This window comes from Perognathus longimembris, chromosome 17 (genome assembly GCF_023159225.1).
Source record: "Perognathus longimembris pacificus isolate PPM17 chromosome 17, ASM2315922v1, whole genome shotgun sequence".
Taxonomy (NCBI): domain Eukaryota; kingdom Metazoa; phylum Chordata; class Mammalia; order Rodentia; family Heteromyidae; genus Perognathus; species Perognathus longimembris.
The window spans coordinates 20,800,790-20,824,110 of NC_063177.1; the positions used below are offsets into that span (position 1 = coordinate 20,800,790).

A 23,321-nucleotide genomic window follows, 5' to 3' on the forward strand; every position below is an offset into this window, starting at 1 on the left:
ATAGGATTTTAATTTTGTAAATGAGATTTTCATCAGGAAGTGAAAAATGAAATATACACTAAAACTACTCCCCTGCAAGTCCTTACACTAAAACTTTATTTTGTTTTAATATATTTCTCAAATATAAAAACAAAGTTAAATTTTCCTTATTAAAATGCAAGGTCTAGTGTCTTCTAGCCTTTTTAAGAGCTTTTGTCCATTATATAATCTGTAAAGTAGCCAAGAGTTCCTCAGAAGCAGGACATTGTTTAGATTTAAACTGTGTATGGCTGTGTATAAAATAATGATGTGGCATAATCGTTCATAGGGTAGCAGTCCCCAGTTTTACTTGAAAAATTTTAGGATACCACAGAATTTCATTCACCTTAAAAATGATTAGGCCAGCTTAATTCTACTAGGTAAATGAATTGGTTAGTATGAGTAGAAAGCCAAATGACACAATTATGAGCATAGACTTTTTATTTTTTCCCAGATATTTGACAGTGTAAACATACATAAAATACATATTAAAGTTTAGATGCTTTATATTTATGCAATAAACTGAAGCCTTAAAAAGAAAGCATTTCATTTTTTTAAAAAAAGAAATTCATTAGTTTTACTTAAGACAGTAAAATAGCAGCAAGTACCAAGACACTGTGCACTTCTTTTGTTTAAGACAGGTTACTTCATTTACATCAGAGTCAGAAATGTAAGACTGACTTTCTTGAATACTTAATATAGCTTGGATCACTGGTTAGATAGGGGCATATTTTTCCAACTGTACATCAGGGAGGATGCTTTCATTAGTTTCAGAAAATGCAGACTCTCAGACAGCCAGCATAACCACAGCATTGAGCATTAGGAGAAATGAAGCATTTACTTTCCAAGCACTTGCCACAGAAGATTGAGTCTTTACATTTGCAGTTGTTTCTTCCCTCCGTAAGTTAAGGGTTGTGCTTTGTTGAGGCATTTCAGAGAAATTATTTGGCATGCCACTAGTGATACTTAGGGTCATGGGTGTTGGGGATGATTTTGTTGAGCTAGTGAGGCTTGTGTTTGTAACCATCCCATCGTGGAGATGAATAGTTAGAGTTGCAGCTGCTGCTTCATGTGGATTGATAGTTTCTGTGGATGTATCTTCTGGATAGGGCACCAGAGCCTTATCAGTGCTAGTAAAGGTGGTGTCTTTGCTCAGGGTGACACCAAATGTTGTTTCCTTTGTTCGATATTGTTTGGGTATTTTGGTCACTTTGGGTTGAGTCACCATACTCAGAGAGTTAATAGTGTCCACTGTCTGCATTCCACTTACAGTAAACAAGCTTGAGGTAAATCCAGGAGGTGTGGGATATATGTTATGTTCCTTCAAGGATGTTATTTGCTTAGAACAAGGAGTTCCTACCACATGAGCATTTGTTTCCATCATCCACTTTAGTAAGTAAGTAATATTTTGTGTATGGTCACATGACCACCTGTTATTGTAAAGAGTTATCTCTTGCAAATGCAAGAGTTGGTCAAAAGATTGATCTGGAATGAATGTAAACTTATTGTTGTGCAAGTAAAGATGTGTGAGACTTGTCAGGTTTATTAATGTTCCTGGAAGGATTTGTGTCAAGGAATTATTAGACAGGTCCACGATGTGTAGTTTGGAGGGCATGTTGGTAGGGACTGTCCAAAGTTTGTTACTGCTGAGGTTAAGAACCTCAAGACTTCTTAGGGTATTTTTAATCAGGACAACCTTTTCCAGCATATTCTTAGAAACATCCAGATATCTAAGGTTCCACTGATAAGCAGTATCAGATTTGTCAAGAAGTTTAATGTTGTTGTTAGCAGCAGACATATTCCAAAGAGACCGAGGTAACTGAGCAGGCAGGCTTTCAAGCCTGTTGTTTGAAATGTCCAGAGTCCTCAGATTGGTATATTGGGTTAACTGGTTATGCAGATCAGTAAAGTGGTTATAGGACAGGTTTAAATGTATAATATTCTCTTGCAGTCCCGATGGTAATGTAGTCAAGTTTCTGCCTGAACAGTCCACATGCCTATGCCTCTCTGTGCATATACATTGGAGAGGACAAATGCATAAAATACCAGGAGTAAGAGACAGAAGGATGAACAGGCAGGGAGACATTTTCAAGATCTGATATTCCATCAAAGCCTAGAAACAAACAGATATACCCTTCTTTTAATATGCAAATACAAATTAGGCATCTGCATGGGTCAGTTAGCATTAGGCAAAAATTTCAATAAACCTCCTTGTTGTTGAGTCCTTTTATAATTGTTCCAGTGATTAAACTAACAAAGCTCCCCTTCATTTATAGTCCAAATGCCTAATCAGATTCTTCAATTGGGGCTATGTGGCAGAGACTGACTCTCTTCCCCTTACTCTTGCCTGCATTTTTTTTCTGTTTTATTTTTCTCCTCTTTCATTATATTCTTTCTTATTTATCTCTCATAGCCTTAATATGGTAAAATGGAAATATCTACAGATAAAGAGTTGTGCTCTTAAGCTATTACTATTTTTGATAATTTTTTTAACTCAGGAAAAAAATGGCTGTCGTTTCTGGGTTTTTGTTTTGTTTTGCTTTCCAAATCTCTGCAGTGTTCTAAGACTCAGCATACAGTATAAAATGAGATACTATTTAGATAATAAAGCTATTCTTTGCAATTTCATCTTTTTTAGGATATATATATTCCTGTAAGATCGTTTTAAGGCATGTGAAAAATCCATACTGAAACCATACCTTTAACCTTACATTTTGTAAAGTGATTTTTTTCCTGTATGTTTCAGTATTAATTTTAAATGCAAAGCAATGTGAATGTTTGCAAAATGAACATTAAGAAAAACATTCAACAGTGACAGCAGCAAATTTCAGATGCATGCACTTGCTATTTAATATATAGTCAATTCTAACATGGCTTTTTCTTTAAAAAGAAAAAATTCAAAGTCTGCCTGCTAATTTAAATAAGAGCTTACCACAGTGTGGTCTTCGGCATCAGCATTTCATTTTCTCCAGAAAACTTAAGGCTTAAAGGTCGTCTTGTTCTGAGGCATCGGAACGGCTTCTGGCTGTGGGCTGCGCTTGCCTGCTCAGCTGCATTGTGTTGCTGTGAGCTGAAGCTCTGCAACCACCTGATCAGCCCCACATAAGAGGACTGCAGAGCTGTCATTGGTGCTGACTCAAATTTATTGCAAGAGGTGCATACGCAACAAAATGGATAATTCTTTTTTAATTTACAGACTAAGTATACCTCTGTAGCTCAGGTTTGCTACAGAATGGAATACCTCATGTAAAATTAAAGCTAGCTTTTATTTTTCCTGTATTTTTCAGACTTTGGCTTTCACATTTTAACCACATTTTAACATTTTCATCATTAAGAGAATCTGTGATTAAATTTAATGCTTCTATTTTTTTATGTGCTGAAAATGGATTTGATCTTCATGGATAGATTTCTAAGACATTAATTTGATTATTTTTAATTCCTATACTTTAATGTTCTTTTCTAAAATAGTACAGTTATGCCATCTTTTTGAGTGTCATAAATACAATCTGATTTTTATATCTTTCCTCACCATGGCTACCATTGCATTTAATCAGTTTTTTAAAATTATCAACCATTTAAATATTTCCTCTTCGTTTGAAGAGATACAGAAATAATTATGATAATTTTGTCTTTATTTTCCTGATATAAAAGATCATTTGACCATGGCTACACATAGGCTATACTGATTTTATTTTTTGTAGTCCTGTAAATTAAGCCCAAAACAGGCTACATTTTAAATGAACACTATAGGCTTCTCATTACCAATTCCTGTAGTAAAACAACCATGTTTTACCAGCCATAGGTGGCTTGCACCTGTAATCCTACTTACTCAAGAGGCTGATATCTGAGGGTTGAGATTTAAAGGCAGCCCTGGCAGGAAAGTCTGTGAAACTCTTTTCTCCAATTAACCACTAAAAAGCCAGAAGTGGAGCAGTGGCTCAAGTGATAGAGTGCTAGCCTTGAGCAAAAAAGCTTGGAGACATCTCCCAGACCTGGCGTTCAAGATTTCCAGGACTGGCAAAAAATAACAATATTAATCATGTTTTATATTTTATGTGTATAGGATTACATGTTTGAAACTTACTCTTAGATATAAGTACTGTTTCCTTCAGATATATTTGATCTTTGTAGCTTAGAAATAATAGTATCAATTTCAAGTGACTTTAGTGTTTTATATTTTATTTTTTGAGAAAGTTATCAATTTAAAATTGTATGAAGTACATGTAAAAGAAAGACATAGTCATGAATTTTATCAAATGAGACCAGATTTATGATACTCTTAATGTAAATGATCTATTAAAACTCAAAAGTAATTTCCAGAATGGCCAATTTGCCTTGTTAGTACAAAAAATTAGAGACAAAACCATAGAAGGAAGTGATGAAAACAACCATTCCTCCACGGAGACATGTAGGCAAATGTAAACACATGTAGAAACCACTTAGTTTATTTTCCTAACAAAGAAACTTCTCTAGTAGTTATTTTTATATGAAACTAATATTTTATATAAAACTGTTTTTCCAGAAATATCCACATTTTATAAATCTGAAACATTACAAATTTATTATTGATTAGGTCTTTTATTGCCACTTTATTTTGAGGGTTTATCTGGGCTGTGGATTTCAGAAACCAATCATCAATCATAATGTGTTCAAAAGTGGTACATTCATAAATATTGTTAATCCAGCCACCAGTAATGGCACATGCCTATAATTCTAGCTCCTAAGGAGGCAGAAGTATTGGATCACAATTCAAAGCCAGACCAGGCAGACAAATCAATCCAAAGTACCAGGCATGAGAGTATTTCCTAATACCCATCCTTCAAGATCCTTTTATCTCCAAAGAAAACAGAAAAAAAAAAAACCCTGAAAATGGAGGTCTGACTTAAGTGAGAGTGCCAGACATGAACAAAGAAATTGAGAGAGCTCAAAGCTCTGAGTTCAAGCTTAAGGAGTGGCACAAAAAGGAAAAAAAGAAAAATTATTAAGAGTGTAGTGGGACTGGGAATATGGCCTAGTGGCAAGAGTGCTTGCCTCCTACACATGAAGCTCTCGGTTCGATTCCCCAGCACCACATATACGGAAAACGGCCAGAAGGGGCGCTGTGGCTCAGGTGGCAGAGTGCTAGCCTTGAGCGGGAAGAAGCCAGGGACAGTGCTCAGGCCCTGAGTCCAAGGCCCAGGACTGCCCCCCCCCCCAAAAAAAAAGGGTGTAGAGAATGGGTTGTTTTGGATATTTGTAGATCTTCCAGTTCTTGTGTATACTATTGTACTTTAAGGGTTATAACTAAATATTACCAAACATTTCAACTTCTTTTTCTTTTTTTTCCTGGTCCTAGGGCTTGAATTCAGAGCCTGGGCTCTCTCCCTGGGGCTCTCTCCCTGATCCTCTCTATGTTAAAGGCTAGTGCTCTTACCTCTTGAGCTACAGTGCCATTTCCAGCTTTTTCTGAGTAGTTTATTGGAGATAAGAGTCTCACAGATTTTCCTGCCTGGGCTGGCTTTGAACAGAGATTCTCAGATCTCAGCCTCCTCAGTAGCTAGGATTACAGGTGTGATCCACCGGCACCTGACAAGCACTTCAGTTTCTTTAAGTTTAGGAAGCATCACTACACAGTATGGAAATAGAGTTACTCTTTAGCCTTCCTGGTGTTTGTATTTGAAGAAAGGATGCATTGTTTCATTAACTGACGGATTCAAATAAATTTGGGTTTGATCTATATCATGTTTAGACTGTCTGCACATATAAAATTTTAATACAATGACAGTAGTGACATTGTCATTTCAAGTTTAGGGCCATACATATTGGTCCAACTTTACTGTGAAATTCTCAAAGAAAAAGTATTATCCCAGTGACTTTTTTAAAAAAATGTTTTACCCATATCATATATATCATCATCTCCCCTACCCCTATTTGGGGAGAATTTTAATTGTTAAGGATATCTTGATTAAAAGTGCAGTTACTTTTTTCCTGATTTGCACATATCTTTTGATTCTTTTTTTTTTTTGGGGGGGGGGGCAGTCCTGGGCCTTGGACTCAGGGCCTGAGCACTGTCCCTGGCTTCCTTTTGCTCAAGGCTAGCACTCTGCCACTTGAGCCACAGCGCCACTTCTGGCCGTTTTCTGTATATGTGGTGCTGGGGAATCGAACCCAGGGCCTCATGTATACGAGGCAAGCTCTCTTGCCACTAGGCCATATTCCCAGCCCTCTTTTGATTCTTTTTTTGTGGTTTAAAAAATTTTAAAGTATCATGTAATTGAATTCTCCCCAACTCCCTTTTTTTCAATATTAGGGCTTAAACTCAGGGCTTCATACTCTTAATTGGCTTTTTTCTCAAGGCTGGCACTGTATACCTTCACTTCCAGCTTTTGTTGTTGGTGGTGGTGGTTTATTGGAGATAGAGTCTAACAGACTTTTCTGCCCAGGCTGGCTTCAAATTTTGATCCTTAAATCATAGCTTCTTGAGTAGCTAGGATTCCAGGCCTGAACTACCACCTGGTGTGAGAGTATTTCCTAATACCCAACCTTCAAGAGGACAGGAAAAAAGATGGTGGAAAGGAGCAAAAATGTGAAAAGAGTCATATGTGAAATGAGGTAGGTTAAAATGATTGAAGGTGTGGGGCTGGGAATATGGCCTAGTGGCAAGAGTGCTTGCCTCGTATATATGAAGCCCTGGGTTCGATTCCTCAGCACCACAAATACAGAAAATGGCCGGAAGTGGCGCTGTGGCTCAAGTGGCAGAGTACTATCCTTAAGCAACAAGAAGCCAGGGACAGTACTCAGGCCCTGACTCCAAGCCCCAGGACTGGCAAAAAAAAAAAAAAGAAACATTTAAATATGTTAAAAACTAATGTAATGTGATAAACATCATGCTTATAAAGTTCTGGGAAATACTTCTGCACGAAAAGTGTTGTCAGGAAGGGAGGCCTGAAGATTGAAGGACAAAAATTGTATGTGAAATTCCTAGCTATGATTATAGATGGAGCTACATATACATGGCTTATTTCATTTGAAAAATCCCAGAACTGTGAGAGATCTTCAAGGTTAATTATGTGCTTGATGGGCCAAGAAGAAATTCTTTAAATAAACCTTGACATCTCTACAAGTTAGACTTTGACAGGTCTGGCTTATCACTGCTCTGGTATTTCACATTGATCAGTTGTCAGGTAATAGGGTTAATGATGAAATTGTACCTTTAAAAAAGATGTTTTAAAAACAAACTAAAGGGCTGGGAATTTGACCTAGTAGCAAGAGTGATTGTCTCATACACATGAAGCCCTGGGTTTGATTCCCCAGCACCACATCTATAGAAAATGACCAGAGGGCTGGGAATATGGCCTAGTGGTAGAGTGCTCGCCTCGTATACATGAAGCCCTGGGTTCGATTCCTTAGTACCACATAAACAGAAAAAGCCAGAAGAGACACTGGGGCTCAAGTGGTAGAGTGCTAACCTTGAGCAAAAGAAGCTCAGGGACAGTGCCCAGGCACTGAGTTCAAGCCCCAGGACTGGTCCCGTTTCCCGCCCCCCACCTCCCCACTCAAGGAAAAAAAAAAAAAAAAAACAGTTTATGAGAATCTTATCTCCAATTAAGCACCAAAAAAAGCTGGAAGTGAAGCTCTGGCTCAAGTGGTAGAGTACTAACCTTGAACAAAACAGCTCAAGGACAGCACACAGGCCCTGAGTTTGGATTGACACCAAAAACAAACAAAAAAGACAAAATGGAAGTGTGGCTCAGGTAGTGGAGTGCCAGCCTTGAGCAAATAAAGCTGAGCAAGAGCATGAGGGTCTTGAGTTTAAGCCTCAGTACTGACATTTAAAAACAAACAACAAGGGCTGGGAATATGGCCTAGTGGCAAGAGTGTTTGCTTTGCATACATGAAGCCCTGGGATCGATTCCCCAGCACCACATATATAGAAAATGGCCAGAGGTGGCGCTGTGGCTCAAGTGGCAGAGTGCTAGCCTTGAGCAAAAAGGAAGCCAGGGACAGTGCTCAGGCCCTGAGTCCAAGGCCCAGTAATGGCCAAAAAAACAACAACAACAAAAGCCCACCCCAAACCTTAAACTTAGTCCCTCTCTTCCTTTCTTTATAGACTTCATTTTGTTTGGGGACTTACAGCATATAAAAAATGAGCTTTTAAAATAAGCTAATTTGGGGGCTGGGAATATAGTCTAGTGGTAGAGTGCTTGCCTCATAAAAGAAGCTAATTTTAAATCTAGTGCTTCTTCAACATGAAAGGACAATGTCAACATTTTATGGTAATGCTCATATTTTTTTCAGAATAGTTGTACCAAACTCAACCTTCCTGTTGATATTTTGTTTGATTATTTATTACAAGGGAAACCAAAAAGGGAAATTTCCCTTTCCTCAAACATATATTTTAACTTTATATTCTCATAAATTTGGAACATTTAACAATTGACGTGTTCGTTTAAAACTTGAAGAGTGTATCTTTTAATCTTTTCCATGTCAAAATTTGAGATAGAAAAATAAAACTTTATTTATTCAAGGTAAGTTTATATGTCACTTTACAGGAATCAAATCTACTGGTAATATTAAGTACATGTATTACTGATTTCCAATTTACTTATATACAAATGGAAAATATACTCTGTTTTACAAATAGGTACTGTAGCCACGTGCTAGTGGCTCAGGCCTAGAATCCTAGCTACTGAGGAAATGGAGATCTGAAGACTGTGGTTTGAAATCAGCCTGGACAGGAAAGTCCCTGAAATTCTTATCTCCAATAAGCTACTTAGAAAAAGCTGAAAGTAGAGCTGTGGCTCAAGTGGTAAAGCACTCAGGAATAGCACCCATGTCCTGAGTTAAAAAAAAAAAAAAAAAGAGGTACCAAGCTAATAAACACCTCGCTGTAATACAGAAGAACATTCTGCTTACACACACAAGCTTTGAGCACATTTCAGGTAGTTCCTGAGTAGAAGTCAAAATTAGCTACAGTTTCGTTTTATATAGTTCATCACACAAAGATGGATTCATAAATGATGAAAGATAAGCCAAAAGGTAGGTTGTAGTATTTACAACAGTTCTTCAGGTGGGGGTGGCAAGGATTCCATAAGATCTTGATCAGAGTCAGGAAGAATAGAGAACTCCTGACATTGGATCTCATTGTTGTAATCTTGACTCTTTGTAAAATCTGGTGGCAAGGGCAAGTTAAGTAAGTCACAGTGTGATGGAAATGGTTGTTTGATCTCAGAATTATGATCGTCATAGGCTTGATTTAGATTTCCTGGAGATGGTTGGAGATAAGTAGAATCAGTTGCACAAGGAGATGCAGTTATTGTGGGTTTGTCTGATTGGTTCCTGTCTTGTCCTTCCACATCAAGAGAAGGAAGTGGAAGAGGCAGATCTGCATCATCTGAAGAAGAAACTGCAGTACCAATTGTTGACCGATCAGCACTGTCCTCTGATGCGCCATTTCCTGGCTCTTTAATTTTGTCTGTTTTGAGGCTGTTGTCATCTCCAATATTTTCACATGATTCAAACAACTTAACTTCGAAATCATCTTCTATACACATGCTTTTGCTTGGCTTCCAGGTAATAAGTGAAACAATTGATGTGCGTTTTGTAGATACTTCATTTTCTCTAATATTATCCATACATATGTCAGGAGTTTCTCCATCAGCAAATGGAGATCTGCCTGCCCAGTTTTGGTCCTTCAATACTGGTTTTCTCAAACATTTCCATAGGACAATTATGAGTATAGCTACCAACATAGAAATCAGAATTACACCAATCAATATAGCAGCTATTGCATTAGAATTCGTTTTATGTGGAATTCTTTCGTTACTGGCAGGTTTTGAGGTGAACACGGGTATATTCCTAGGTAAATTGACAGTCCTAGTTAAGTAAACAGTTGATGTTGGCTGTATGGATAGATTATGAACAGTTGGTAGCATTGGTTTTTTAGAAGAATTATGAACAAGTAATGGTGGTTGTTGAGGGGGAGTGACATCCATTGATTGTTTGGTGGAAGTGTGGGGAGATGGTGGTAGTTGTCTAGCAGAGGTGAACACAGGTGGTGCTGTTTGTGGGAAGGAAGTGTTGACTGTTGGAATTGGTAGACTGATGATGTTAGCAGGTTGTCCAGAAGTGCGAGCTGGTGGCTTCCCAGAAGAAACATAAACAGCCGGTGTTGGTTGTTCAGCATTGATTTTGGCAGGTGATATTGGTTGGCCAGAAGAAATGTTGTTGAACTGTGTTAGCTGACCCAAAGGATTTCCTGTTGTGTTTTGAGAATTAGTTGAGATGTATGGCACTAATGATGTAACTAAAGCAGATTGTGGCTCCTTTTCTGTTATTGCCTTTGACTCTGAGAAAAATATATTGTTCATGTAGTCACAAAACAAAATTATGATGAGATACTTGGGATCCATTTTGGAATATTTCTTCCTTACCAGTGGCTTTACAAACGAAAGAAAAAGACATATCATTTGATGTCAAGTTACATTTTACTTTTTTTTGTTAATTTATATTAGTTATACTGAAATGGGGCTTCATTGTTAAATATCATTATTAATTTTCACACATATTTACAACATATTGCTATTAATCTCATCCCCTATATCACTGTCCTTTTCTGCTCCCCCTTCTTGAACAATTTGAACAAGTTTTCATGGTTTCAAAAAAATCTATTAAAACTGTTCATCTTCTTTTATCCTCCTTGTTATCCTTACCCCCTTTCTGTGCTACCCCCACCTCCACTCAGACAGAGTCTGTTTCTCTTTCCCTGTCTTTCCATCCCCCTATTAACAGCTCTCATTGAGGCTTTCATAGATCCTTGCAGTATGCTTCAAAATTATTTAACTTTCATGTGTTCTTTTTCCTTTCTGCCTTCTCCTACATTGACTATCATTAGAATGCCTGGCATAGAAAGCAGGTAGGTGCCTGATTTGTGTTTACTATGCTAATTTACACTTGACCCACCATAGGTTACTATAAACAACTCTTGTATAGTCCAACTCATCATGTAGCATTTCACTGCCCTCCTGGGCAGTGATCTCCTAATTCTTGGAAAAGGTCTGTATTTGGCCTTATGGCCCCTCTCTCCTTAACATAATACTCCTCATCCTCAGCCCAGTTCAGCTCATACTTCTTAAGTGTTCAGTGTGCTGGGTCCAGGTACTTGCTGTTCTTTTCACCTTCTGTTCCTACAAATATATACAAATGATTCTGCTACCTTGAGGAATACCAGTGATAATCTGCTACCATAGTCCTATTGTCCTTACTGTTCTCTTTCCCCTTTCTTCACCACTTTGGAAAGAGTTGTCTATTCCTTCACTAGTATTTGACTAGCTCTTTGTGATACAGCCTTCCTTTCATGACCTTCTACTGACTCCTCTTTTTCTATTGTACCTTTCATAATATTTGCTATTCAGTGATCACCCTTGTTTATTTTGTTTCAAAAAATTTCTTGGTGTTTTTCTTCATACTTTTATGCCATAGCTCCCAGATCTGCATTTATCACCCATATCTACTTTGTTTCTGACTCAAAGATTTTCTTTCACCGGGCACTGGTGGCTCAAGCCTATGCTAGCTACTCATGAGGCTAAGATCTGAGGATCACGATTTGAAGCCAGCCCAGGCAGGAAAGTCTGTGACATTCTTATCTCCACTAAAACTACTACCAAAGAAGCAAAAAATGGAGCTGTAGCTCAAGTAGTAGAGCACTAGCCTTGAGCACAAAAGCTCAGGAGCAGTGCCCAGGCCCAGAGTTCAAGTCTGAGGTCAGAAAAAAAAGAAGAGGAGGAGGAGGAGGGGGAGGAGAAGGGAGGAGAGGGAGGAAAGAAGGAAAGAAAACATCTTAGTCTTCTTCAGACCTTTATGCCATAACTCCTGCATAAGCAAGATAAATCTCCTTTAATTCCATTTGTATGCTTCTTGGTGATTATTCCTTGTGTATATGTACCGCCATCAGCAAATGTTTAAAATGTATTCCATCTTCACTTCAGAACTCTCATGAAGTTGTCATTTTGGTTATTTATACCACTAAGATTCTTACACACAGTTTATTATACTAGTAATTTTTGTGCTAGATTTCAGGATCTAGTGCTGTGTTTTTATGTCTCATATTTTTCAAAGAGTCAGTTCAACTTGAAGTCTTAGGCTCAGAACCTTAGAGTGATCTCTGAGTCTGGTCAAGTCAGTCTTACCTGGCTAGTCAAGTAAACCTGCTGCTACTTTTATTCATGTATTAGTGACCACTAGCTTTTTGTCAGGTTCTGTCTAGGTTTAGCATATGAAAAATGAAAGATAGTTTCTGCCTTCAAATGGTTCATATTCTTGTGGTTGAAAAACCAGGAAGAAGGGCTGGGGATATGGCCTAGTGGCAAGAGCGCTTGCCTCGTATACTTGAAGCCCTGGGTTCGATTCCCCAGCACCACATATACAGAAAATGGCCAGAAGTGGCGCTGTGGCTCAAGTGGCAGAGTGCTAGCCTTGAGCAAAAAAGAAGCCAGGGACAGTGCTCAGGCCCAGAGTCCAAGCCCCAGGACTGGCCAAAAAAAAAACCAGGAAGAAATAATTACAGTCATTTGATAAGTTTCCTCACAAAGATACTCAGGGGGTACACAGTGGAACTAAGCTAGCCTGGGAGGGTTTCAGGGTCAGTTTCTCAGAGACTTAAAACTGGAACTGAATCTTAAAAGGTCTGTAAGAACTAAGTAAGCAAAAGAATGATCAAACTGTGACTAACATACAGGCATGGAAAAGGAAGTACATGGGGCTTTTTGTGGATGTGGCAGATACTAAAACTTTGAAGGATTAAGTTCTGCTTCTGCTACCTAACTGCCTGTCAAGCCATGAGACTAGTCATGCAATCTGTTCACTTCTGCCTTACTTTGAAGTGATGAGTTATATACCAAAACAACTTTTAGCTCGGCATCATATACTTATTCTGTACTCTACCAAACACAACGGTAACTGTCAGTTATTTCTTAACATTAAGGAAAACAAAACCTTAGTGTTATCTATGATAAGAAGCTAAAACTAAATCTGTAGACTTACGGAAGAGTTATGTGTTGTTCTGTCCCAAGGCACAATTAAAGGTTTTAAAAGTAGACTTTTTTTTTTTATCTTGCAGGACTGTTTGAATTCTCTTTTAAACCAAATTTTTGGTGATTGTCCACAACCCAAAGAACTTATTATTTGTTGAATCTCTCTGCTTTTTTCCCCCCAATCATCATTATGATTATCAAACTTCTATTCTCTTAAATAATTGATTTTCTTTTCTTTCTGGTTTTTATTGTATAATTAACTTCATTTTTTTTTCAAATTGTTTAGGTTAGGAGTTTTTGTTTCCTTCCTTCCTTCCTTCCTTCCTTCCTTCCTTCCTTCCTTCCTTCCTTCCTCCCTCCCTCCCTCCCTCCCTCCCTCCCTCCCTCCTTCCTTCCTTCCTTCCTTTTTTTTGCCAGTCCTGGGGCTTTACCTCAGGGCCTGAGCACTGTGCCTGACATCTTTTTGCTCCAAAGCACCACTTCTGGCCTTTTCTGTTTATGTGGTTTTGAGGAATCGAACCCAGGGCTTCATGCATGTTAGGCAAACACTATCACTAAGCCACATTCCTAGCCCCTTTGTTTCTCATACCTGAGTAACAATTCTGAGTCTACCATTTTATTTATTTTCTATTTTTTGGTGTGTGTTCATACAACACTCACCAATACTGGTCCTTGAACTTAGAGCCTTCATGCTATCCCTTAGCTTTTTAGCTTTTTCGTTGAGGCTAGTGCTCTGTCACTTTAACCACAGTTTTACGTCTTCTTTATTGCTTGTTAATTAGAAATAAGAGTTTCCTGGACTTTCCCGTCCCAGCTAGCCTTGAACTGTGATCATCAGATCTCAGCCTTCTGAGTAGCTAAGGGAATAGCCACTGGCACCTGGCTTAGTCCACCAGTGAGATTTTTTTTTAAGTTTCTTGGAAGTTTCACTTTCCTGAATACTCTTCACCTAGAATCACTCATTTGTGTTCTTTCCACCTTTGCCTCTGAGTGTTTGAACAATTGCCCACATCTTGCTGGACAGTAACAAGGTGGGGAGGAACGTCGTGATATCACACCCTAAATACTCCCACATGTATTTGCTTATTGTTATTTTTTTTATTGCTTGGCTTTTCACATTGTCTTTTCATCATTCTCATCCCTTCAGACAAGATTAAAGAGAATTTTGAAGGAAGGACAGGACCTAGGGAAGGAAAAGAAAAAGAAAGGAAGACAAAAGAAATGAACCTTGTCTAAGCATGCACAGTGTTGTTCTAACACTGGTGTTTTATGTACTTTATTTCATTTAACCTTTAAATGGCTTCAGAAGCATGGCTTGGTGGTATACAAATCAAGAGATAAGAGATTTAGCCCATGTTATATCACTATTAACAACAGCCTAAGGATTTGTACCATAAAGCATCTAATTGCTCTACTCCACACTGCCTCACTATTTGATACTTTGATTACTCTGCCTTCCATATTAGGCACTCAGTATTTTCTTTCTTTCTTTTTCACTTTTTTCGCCAGTCCTGAGGCTTGAACTTTGGGCCTGGGTGCTGCCTTTGAGGTCCTTTTGCTAGTACTTTTATCACTTTTACCAGAGTATAAACCAAAAAAAAGTAAAATCTAAGTCAGTAAATTCTGGTTGTTTTGTTTTGTCTAGTTTTTAAGATAGGATTTTACTGTGTAACCCCAAGCTGGCCTTGAACTCTGGATCTTCCTGCCTCAGGTTCCTAAATGCTGAGATTAGAGGAGTGTACACCAAATACAGCTCAGTAAATTCAGTTTATCTACTTTGCAAAATGTTTTATCCCTTTTGGAAAGGAGAACAGATTTGGAACTTTTGGCAAAGACATGAGAACTAAATAATCTATGCAGTTCCAATTCACTATTTTTATAGATTACCAAAAAAGGGCTTTGTTAGAAAATGTTATTCTTGAATGTTTCTCTTTTAAAATGTTTTTAGAAAATGCTTTCCAAAGCAGCAGAAGATATAGGCCATGAATTGTCTTCAACCAAAGATGTTTTCCTCTTTTGTGACTGCTTAAAATAAAGGTTAAAAAAAGTTCCTCTTTTTAGTTAGCTGAAAAGGAAATAAGGGAAATGGTGAAAACAGGAACCTAATTCAAAACCTAGTTTGGTTGGTAAGATCAGTTTTAGTGGGTTCATATCCTTAATGTCAATAAGAACATAGTAAAGCCTTCATTGTGAGATTTTTCACTTGTTAGCACAATATTAACTACAGATTCCATTTTCGAACTATCCCACCATTGTCTCCCACGCTGTTTACCCTCCTAGGTTTTTCTACATCATGATACTGGAATCTGTTGGAATCCTACTATAGCAATTCAAACTGGTTCAGAAAAGAAGCACCAAAGACTTAGAAGAAGAAGTAGGGGATGTAAAAGTTAAACTTTTTTTCCTAAAGGTAATGAAGGTAGTGTCAAGTATATGGTTTATACTTAAAGTACATACTGTTTCTGTGTGGAAACCAGGTAGTAGCTAGAAAAACTTAATGTGGAGTAGGAAAATCTAGAAGAAAAAATGTGAAGAAATTCAAATAACCCAAAACAGAAAATAGAAACAAAACAAATTTTTCTTTCTTTTTTTTTTTTTTTTTTTTTGGCCGGTCCTGGGGCTTGAGCTCTGGGCTTTGGGCTCTGTCCCTGAGCCTACCACTTGAGCCGCAGCCTCACTTCCGGCTTTTTCTAAGGAGTTAATTGGAGCTGTGGAGACTTGAACTCAGGGCCTGAGTGCTGTCCCTGAGCCATTTTGTGCTCAAGGCCAGAACTCATCACTTGAGCCACAGCGCCACTGCACCACTTCCAGTTTTTGAGTGGTTAATTGGACATAAGAGTCTCCCAAGGACTTTCCTGCCTGGGCTGGCTTCTAACTGTGATCCTCAGGTCTCAGCCTTCTGAGTGGCTGAGATTACAGGCCTGAGCCACTAGCACCCAACCTAAGTTTACCACTTTTGGAACAAAATTTGTAAAAAGCAAAGTTTTATGGAAAAGGGAATGATCTGTTCATAGAAGCTATTGAAAAGAAGAAAAGTTAACAAATGGCTGGGAAGAGCAGGAAGTTCCGGTAGAAAATAGAAGTGGGTAAAGTGACGTTTGAAGAGAGAAATGTAGATGAGAGGAACCAGCATACAGTTCTTCTCCTGTTGCTGGTCTGCATCCACAGTACAGGGAACTAGTCTGTCCAAGATAGAGGCCTTGGGCAGATGAGTACTCACACAAACCCACTTAGCCTTCATTTTAAGCTCTCCTAGCTTCTGTAAGAGTCCTCAAGGGTCCCTCTTCTCTCCTGTCCCCTTCCTACTGGTCTCTCTTCCTCCCTGACACTACCTAGAAGCATATCTGCTAATTAATGACTCCAAAGAACCTGGACATAATCTTTGTGGAACTTTTCTAGAAATCCTTTAATCTCTTCAGGCAACATCCAAATTTAGCTGCCTTCACATAGCGATATTTTCCTCATTATTTTAGCCTGGCACCTTGAAGTTTGATTTTGCATTTTTGCATTTTCTGGAATATTTAACAGTTTTTAAGAAGAAGAGGAAAGTATAAATGGTCTTAACAAATATGCATTTTAAACACAGTTGCAGTGGAGCAGGAGTCCCCATGTACTAGACATGTGTTTGTAAGCATAATAACATAAGTACCAGGCCTAGCATTAACACTGATGCTGGAGCTTAATAGTAGAACACTTGCCTATCATGCAAAGCCCTGGCTTCATCTCCCCCGCGCTGAAGAAGAAAAGAAAACTATTAGAGAAACCTTTTTTTTTTTTCAGTTTATTTTCTAACTTCTCCAATAGTTAAAAAAGCCAGAATGACATGTTAGGAGAATCATAGTATCTATGAAGTATTAAAATAGTATATCATTCTTTGAAATAGAGTATATTATTCTTTGAAATCATAGACCTATGGAAACTCTTTGCAATTTTTATTGAAATGACAAATTGACTTTGTAATTGCCCAGTTTTCTCACAGAGTAAACATTTTATGTATAAGTAACAGTTTTGTACTTTTTTTTTTGTATCTTACGTCCTTTTCAAGGATCAGATAAGAATACGTGACTGGTGTGTACAGTTAATGTGTATACCCATTTTATCTTTATTTTATTTTGAAGCTAATTTTTTTTCTTATTTATTGTCAAAGTGATGTACAAAGAGGTTACAGTTTCATATGTTAGGCCTTGGGTACATTTCTTGTACTGTTTGTTACCTCCTCCTTCATTCCCCCCTCCCTACCCATTTTATCTTAACATATTTGTCTTAGGAAGCTTTTAAAACAAATTAGAATATTTTCATGTCATCATTATTAATTATAAAATTCTATTTGTATAAAAATTAAACATTATAATTAAGTATCCATCTGATTTCTTTTTAAACTAAGTGAAGGCAAGATGACATTTTTACTGTGGAAACAAAGAGATTAAAAAATGAAAAGGATTTACACCTTTAGATTATATTATGGATAAGAAAGTTTTTATAGAAACCAAGTTAGATTTTTTTCTTTGTGATGATGGGGGGTCCACATACCTACTAAACAAGTATACTACTACACTCAGCACCAGGATATATCTTGACACCTAAACTTTTTAATAATTAATAATTTTAATATTGTAAAATCAGTCATATCTCACAGAATCTAGTGGTTTTTAAACTTTAGCTTTAGCTATCATGACTATATATTACTTAGTTACAAAAGTAAGGTTAACAAATATTTCAATTGAATAAACCTCAAAGGATTTACATTATAAAAACCTAGTTGAAAATCTTTCTCTAAGGCAAGCTAAACATTGAAAAATTTTAAAATTCTATGCAACAAAATCTCATAAACCTGTTAGAGACTTTTTTAACTATTGAGAATTTAATTTAAATTAAAAACACTAGTGATACTTAGGGTTTTTAAATAACTTTTATATAAAGCAACAATCAAATCAAATTGCCTGTGTGTGAAATTTTTCTTACCTGTTAACTTCTTTTGTAGAATGGTTAATTCTTGGTCTAATAGGTCATGTTGGTGATTTGGCTAAGAAAGGTAAAGGGGTGGTCCAAATCAGACTAACATGCTCCTCTAGTACACTGAAATGGTTTCTGTAGAACAGAGGAAGTTTATCAATAGCGTTACAGGAAGAGCAGGAAGCCACAAAAATGACTAAGATATGTACCACTGCTTTAACAGAGCTCATTTTGAAACACAATTTGGAACTATATGATTTGAGTGCTTTGAATTAATGTTTATAAATAAACCTTTGAGATGCTCTAGTAATGTAATTTATACCACTTAAATGTTTAGAATGAAACACTGAAGAGAAAATATGCTTTCTGGGGGAAAACCGTCAGTTGGTTATTACCCATAGTGACATTTCTTTCTGGAAGGAGTAATGATGTTTACTTGTATGATCTTAGGCAAGTCACTGTACTTCTGAGTCACCATTTCCTCCTCTGAAGAAGAATTTCTTTATTTGGTTATTGTAAGAATTAAATATTATTTTATGAGTGCCTCCCATATGGTAGGCAATTAGTAAGTGCTATTCTTACCTCGTTTATTATTTAGGGAAAGCCCAGGTAACAGTGTAATTAAATTATTTTTGCCTAATACTTTTCTTTTGCAGTGCTTGGGATCATGACTCTGAACCCCTAGCTTTAAGTAGTTTTTAAAATAAGAAATATGGGAATATGGCCTAGTGGCAGGAGTGCTTACATGAAGCCCTAGGTTTGATTCCTCAGCACCACATATATAGAAAAGGTCAGAAGTGGTGCTGTGGCTCAAGTAGTAGAGTGCTAGCCTTGAGCAAAAAAAAAAAAAAAGAAGCCAGGACAGTGCTCAGGCCCTGAGTTCAGCACCAGGACTGGCCAAAAAAAGCAAAGTAAGTAAAACACAGCTATCATCTCAGCTATGTGGACAGTGGAGAGATCATTAGGACAGCAGTTCAACCTCAGCAGTAAAAGTTCCAGAGATGCTTATCTCAATAGACAAGTCTTTCCAACTAAGGCAGAAAGCATAAATACGATGATCAGGCTGGTCCCGACAGGCCTGGGGAAAAGGAGAAGACCCTCTATAAAAGAAAATAACTAGTGCAAAAAGAGCTTGATGGAGGCTTGACTTAAGTTTTAGAGTTCCTGCCTAGTGAGCTTCAAGGCCCTGAATTCAACAGTGGGGAGGGAAGGGAAGAAGAGAAGGCTAAGATAAAGACTGACAAGTTTATTTGTTTGTCACTACTGGGGTTTTGAACTCAGCTTTATACTTTCTAAGTTGGCACTATACCCTTGAGCCATGCCACTTGTCCTGTTTGATGTTGAGACAGTATCTTATATGTAGCATAGGCTGGCCTTGAACTCCCAGTCCCTCTGCCTTGGTTCTTTTTTTTTTTTTTTTTTGCCAGTCCTGGGCCTTGGACTCAGGGCTTGAGCACTATCCCTGGCTTCTCTTTGCTCAAGGCTAGCACTCTGCCACTTGAGTCACAGCGCCACTTCTGTCCATTTTCTGTATATGTGGTGCTGGGGAATCGAACCCAGGGCTTCAAGTATAAGAGGCAAGCGCTCTTGCCACTAGGTCATTTCCCTAGCCCCCTTTGTCTTGGTTCTTAAGTGTTGAGATTACAGGTATGTATCACCATACCAGCTGCTACAAGTTTTTAAATCCTTGAATGAAGTTGTTAAGCCTAATTACTAGGGGTAGAAAATTAGTATGGTTTAAAAAAAAAACACCACAAATTTTGAGTCAGAGGTATCTTACTGGCCATCTTTAAATACCTATCAGTGTTGAAAGTGTGTGTGTGTGTGTGTGTGTGTGTGTGTGTATCTTGGTGTGTCGGTGTCTGTCTATCCATCTGTGTGTATCCTAGTACTGGAATTTAAACTCAGTCTCAAGCTCTTCCTTGACTTTTTCATACTGAGGCTAGTATTCTGCTACTTTAGCAATACTTCTGCTTTTGGATTTTTGCTGGTTAATTGGAGATAAGAGTCTCACAAATTTGTCTGTTGGCTTCAAGCTTCAATCCTCAGATTTAGAATTACACAGGCACTCAGTTTATGAACCACTTATGTTTGCTATGAATTATTATTTGCTAGTATTATCTTGAGGATAGACATTTACTAGCCAAGGTAGTGAGTGGTAGTGAATTTTAAGTATTCTGAAGTACATAAGAGCTTTCTGTTTGATGAGAAAATATTGAATGTGGAAATGGTTTCCTAGTTAACTTTTTGTTTTTATAAAGATGCTATTTTGCTTTAGTTTCCTCTGCCAACTATTTATGTCAAAGAGGGCTTTGTGTTATCACCTCATATTTTTAATTTGTATAAAGTGAGAGCCTTTCCCAGAGTCATTCCTAATCCAAAATAGATATCTGCATGTTACCAAGATTAGCATCAGCATTCTTTCATGTTTTACTTTGCTAGCATTTTACTTTACTAGCTTCATTTAGAATTTCACAGTTATGATTTTTGTTTTTTTGAAGTTTTTTTTTTTTTTTTTTTACCAATCCTGGGGCTTGAACTCAGGGTGTGAGCACTGTCCCTGGCTTCTTTTTGCTCAAGACTAGCACTCTACCACTTGAGCCACAGCACCACTTCCAGCCTTTTCTGTATATGTGGTGCTGAGGAAGCGAACCGAGGGCTTCATGTATACGAGGTGAGCACTTTACGACTAGGCCATTTTCCCAGCCCCACAGTTACGATTTTTGTTTAGGGATTTTTTTTTTTTACTAGCTGGTAATAAATTGGTAACAAATTAGTGGGTTGGGTTGGGCATGTAGCTTAGCCATAGAGTGCTTGACTAGCATGCATGAAGCCCTGGGTTCAATTCCTCAGCACCACATAAACAGAAGCCAGAAGTGACGCTATGGCTCAAGTGGTAGAGTGCTAGCCTTTAGCAAAAAGAAGTCAGGGACAGTGCTCAGGCCTTGAGTCCAAGCCCCAGGACTGGCAATAAATAAATAAATAAATTTTTAAATATAAATAAATTAGTGGGTTTCCCCACCTCATTTAAAGATGTAACAATGGAAATTGTTGTAAAAGGTGAATTTGTTGGCCAAAAACAGAACCATCTAGGCAGTTAGGTAAAAATTGTCAGTGCTTGAAACTTACCTCACTATTTGGATCAGAAAGTGTGAGAATTAGGCCTTGGTGGGTGTGTTTTTGTGTTCTGTTTGTTAATATTAGTCTTTCATGTGATTCTGATTTGTAGCCAAAAGTGAAAAGCACTAGTCAAGAAGGGAGCACAAAATTGTATTCAACTTGGAAAATACATAATTTTTAAATGGCTAGAAAGTGAATACTCATTACATACTTAGCTTTTTTTTTATGAGTTTAAAGATATCATTTATTTTCTCTGCATGTACTATAATAGCATTAGGAAGAAATGCATTATAGTAACAATAGCAAGAACGTTGATGTATATTTTAATAATACATTATAATTCCCTTTAAATCATAATAGTAGTTTACTTACTGTTTTACCATTTTAATGGATTGTTCAGCATAACACTGTTCTAAGTAAGCTGATCAAGTTGTACTGTATTTAATCGTCAGCAATGTATCTTAAATATGTTCAAAGAAGTCAGTTCACAGTTCAAGAAGTTACATGTAACTTTACATCTTAATTTTGTTCATTTAAATGCAGGATTTAAAATTTTTATTTTGCTATTGTGACAAAACAAAATGTAAAGGAAATCACCTTCATCCATGCTTCCATGTTGAAGCCAAAGTCAGATTTTGCATAGTAAAACTTTAAAACATTATTTTTAAAAAGTATGTATATAAATATATTCTCTGTATTCTTCAGATAGATGCTAAAAAAATCTCTGGTCTAGGACCATACCTTGTATAAAGGTATGAGAGACCATAACAATGTGTAAAATGGGTTAAATGAAGATGCCATTGATTTAAGGTGGCCCACCTAATATAGACAGTGACTACTCCATCTAAGTGGAATTCTATAACATGTTAGAAACATGCCAAAATTTGTATGATTTTTATACTTCTGCCAAGAAAACCCCACCTAGAATCAGATGCATTGTCTTTGTGTCTTGCTAAAGAATCACATCGCATTGGGCAGGCCCATGAAGTACATAGGGAGTATATCCTCTAAATTGTTCGTTGATTTTGTCATCTCAACTATAGAAGTGCTCATACTTAGCTTTTTAAAAATATAGCCTAGTTTTTAATTAGTTTTCCCTTGGTCCATTTCAGTAGATATTTTGAAAATCTCCCAAATAAATTTTTTAAATGTACTTTCAGTGGAGGTTTGACTTGAATGAAAGTCATTATTGTGCTTGAATTCCAATTTCTTAAAAGGTTAAATAATTACTTGCCTTGGATAATCTTTCTTGTTTTCCAAACCTAAGCACAAGCACATGCATACCCCTATTTTCCTTTGTTGATGTCACATTGGAGAATAAAAAGAAAAATTATTATTTATTAATTCACTTGGCATCCTTGAAGTTCAAATAGTAACCAGTCTTAGACATTTGGTATTTTTGTTTGTTGGCAGCAGTTGAGACAGAATTCTCACCATATGTCTCAGTGATCCTCCTGCCTCAGACTCTGAAGTGCAGGAATTACAGATGTGCATCACCCAGCAGGTACTTGTTACTAATGCTCCAATAAGCAGTATTTATTTCAAAAGACATGTATTCTTACATGTTAACTCATACTTCAGACTTATGCTTAGCCTTCTGATGTAGCTTTTATTTCTTACTGATTTTGATAGTGTGTTGTAAGACAATAAAATGAATGCAAACATACATGGTTAATTTTATTCTAATGATCTTAAATTATACAAAATTGTTTTAATATTTGTAGTAGTAAAGCACTTTCTTTTGTACACCATGTGTAAAAATGAAAGGATATAGCATGAAATTAACTGCATCGGTACAAGAGCTGGTATGAATTATGCTAGAGCCAGTAAAAGGTTACCATTAATTTCTATAGTTCAGCACTGCACATTAGGAATTTTACTTCTCTTTGATATTAAAGCATACTCTTGGCTCTAAAGACATACTGAAACTTTTAAAGTTCAGTTCCATTCAGGTAAAAATTATCTAATTATTACTGCTGAATAGAAAAGATTTATTTATCCCTTGCTGTCTCTTGTAGTCAGTTTCCTGGGTTTAGCTTTAAGCCCTTCCCCAAATGGTTGTTTCATTTGCTTTTCAAAATATTGTCAAACAGAAATACATAGTTTAAGTAGTTAGGCAGGCATATATCTCCCTTCCTGGCCTGTGATATCAAGTTTTAGATTTTCTGACCAACACTTTAGCCTTAAATACTAAACAAACTGCATTTTTTACCTCTATAA

General features: G+C 37.1%; 3 protein-coding genes across 8 annotated transcripts in view; 1 reads left to right on the plus strand and 2 right to left on the minus strand.

Annotated features, from left to right (window-relative positions):
- Nf1 (neurofibromin 1) overlaps positions 1-23,321 on the plus strand; it is a 256,851-nt gene that overhangs the window by 167,558 nt on the left and 65,972 nt on the right. The window lies entirely within an intron of this gene.
- Omg (oligodendrocyte myelin glycoprotein) lies at positions 446-3,932 on the minus strand. Its single transcript, XM_048365047.1, has 2 exons — positions 2,951-3,932; positions 446-2,131 (listed from the first exon to the last, which is right to left on the minus strand). The coding sequence occupies exon 2, from the start codon at positions 2,123-2,125 to the stop codon at positions 806-808; it is 1,320 nt and encodes a 439-aa protein (XP_048221004.1). The 5' UTR covers positions 2,126-2,131; positions 2,951-3,932; the 3' UTR covers positions 446-805.
- On the minus strand, positions 8,821-18,590 carry Evi2b (ecotropic viral integration site 2B). Its single transcript, XM_048365046.1, has 2 exons — positions 17,991-18,590; positions 8,821-10,436 (listed from the first exon to the last, which is right to left on the minus strand). The coding sequence occupies exon 2, from the start codon at positions 10,407-10,409 to the stop codon at positions 9,051-9,053; it is 1,359 nt and encodes a 452-aa protein (XP_048221003.1). The 5' UTR covers positions 10,410-10,436; positions 17,991-18,590; the 3' UTR covers positions 8,821-9,050.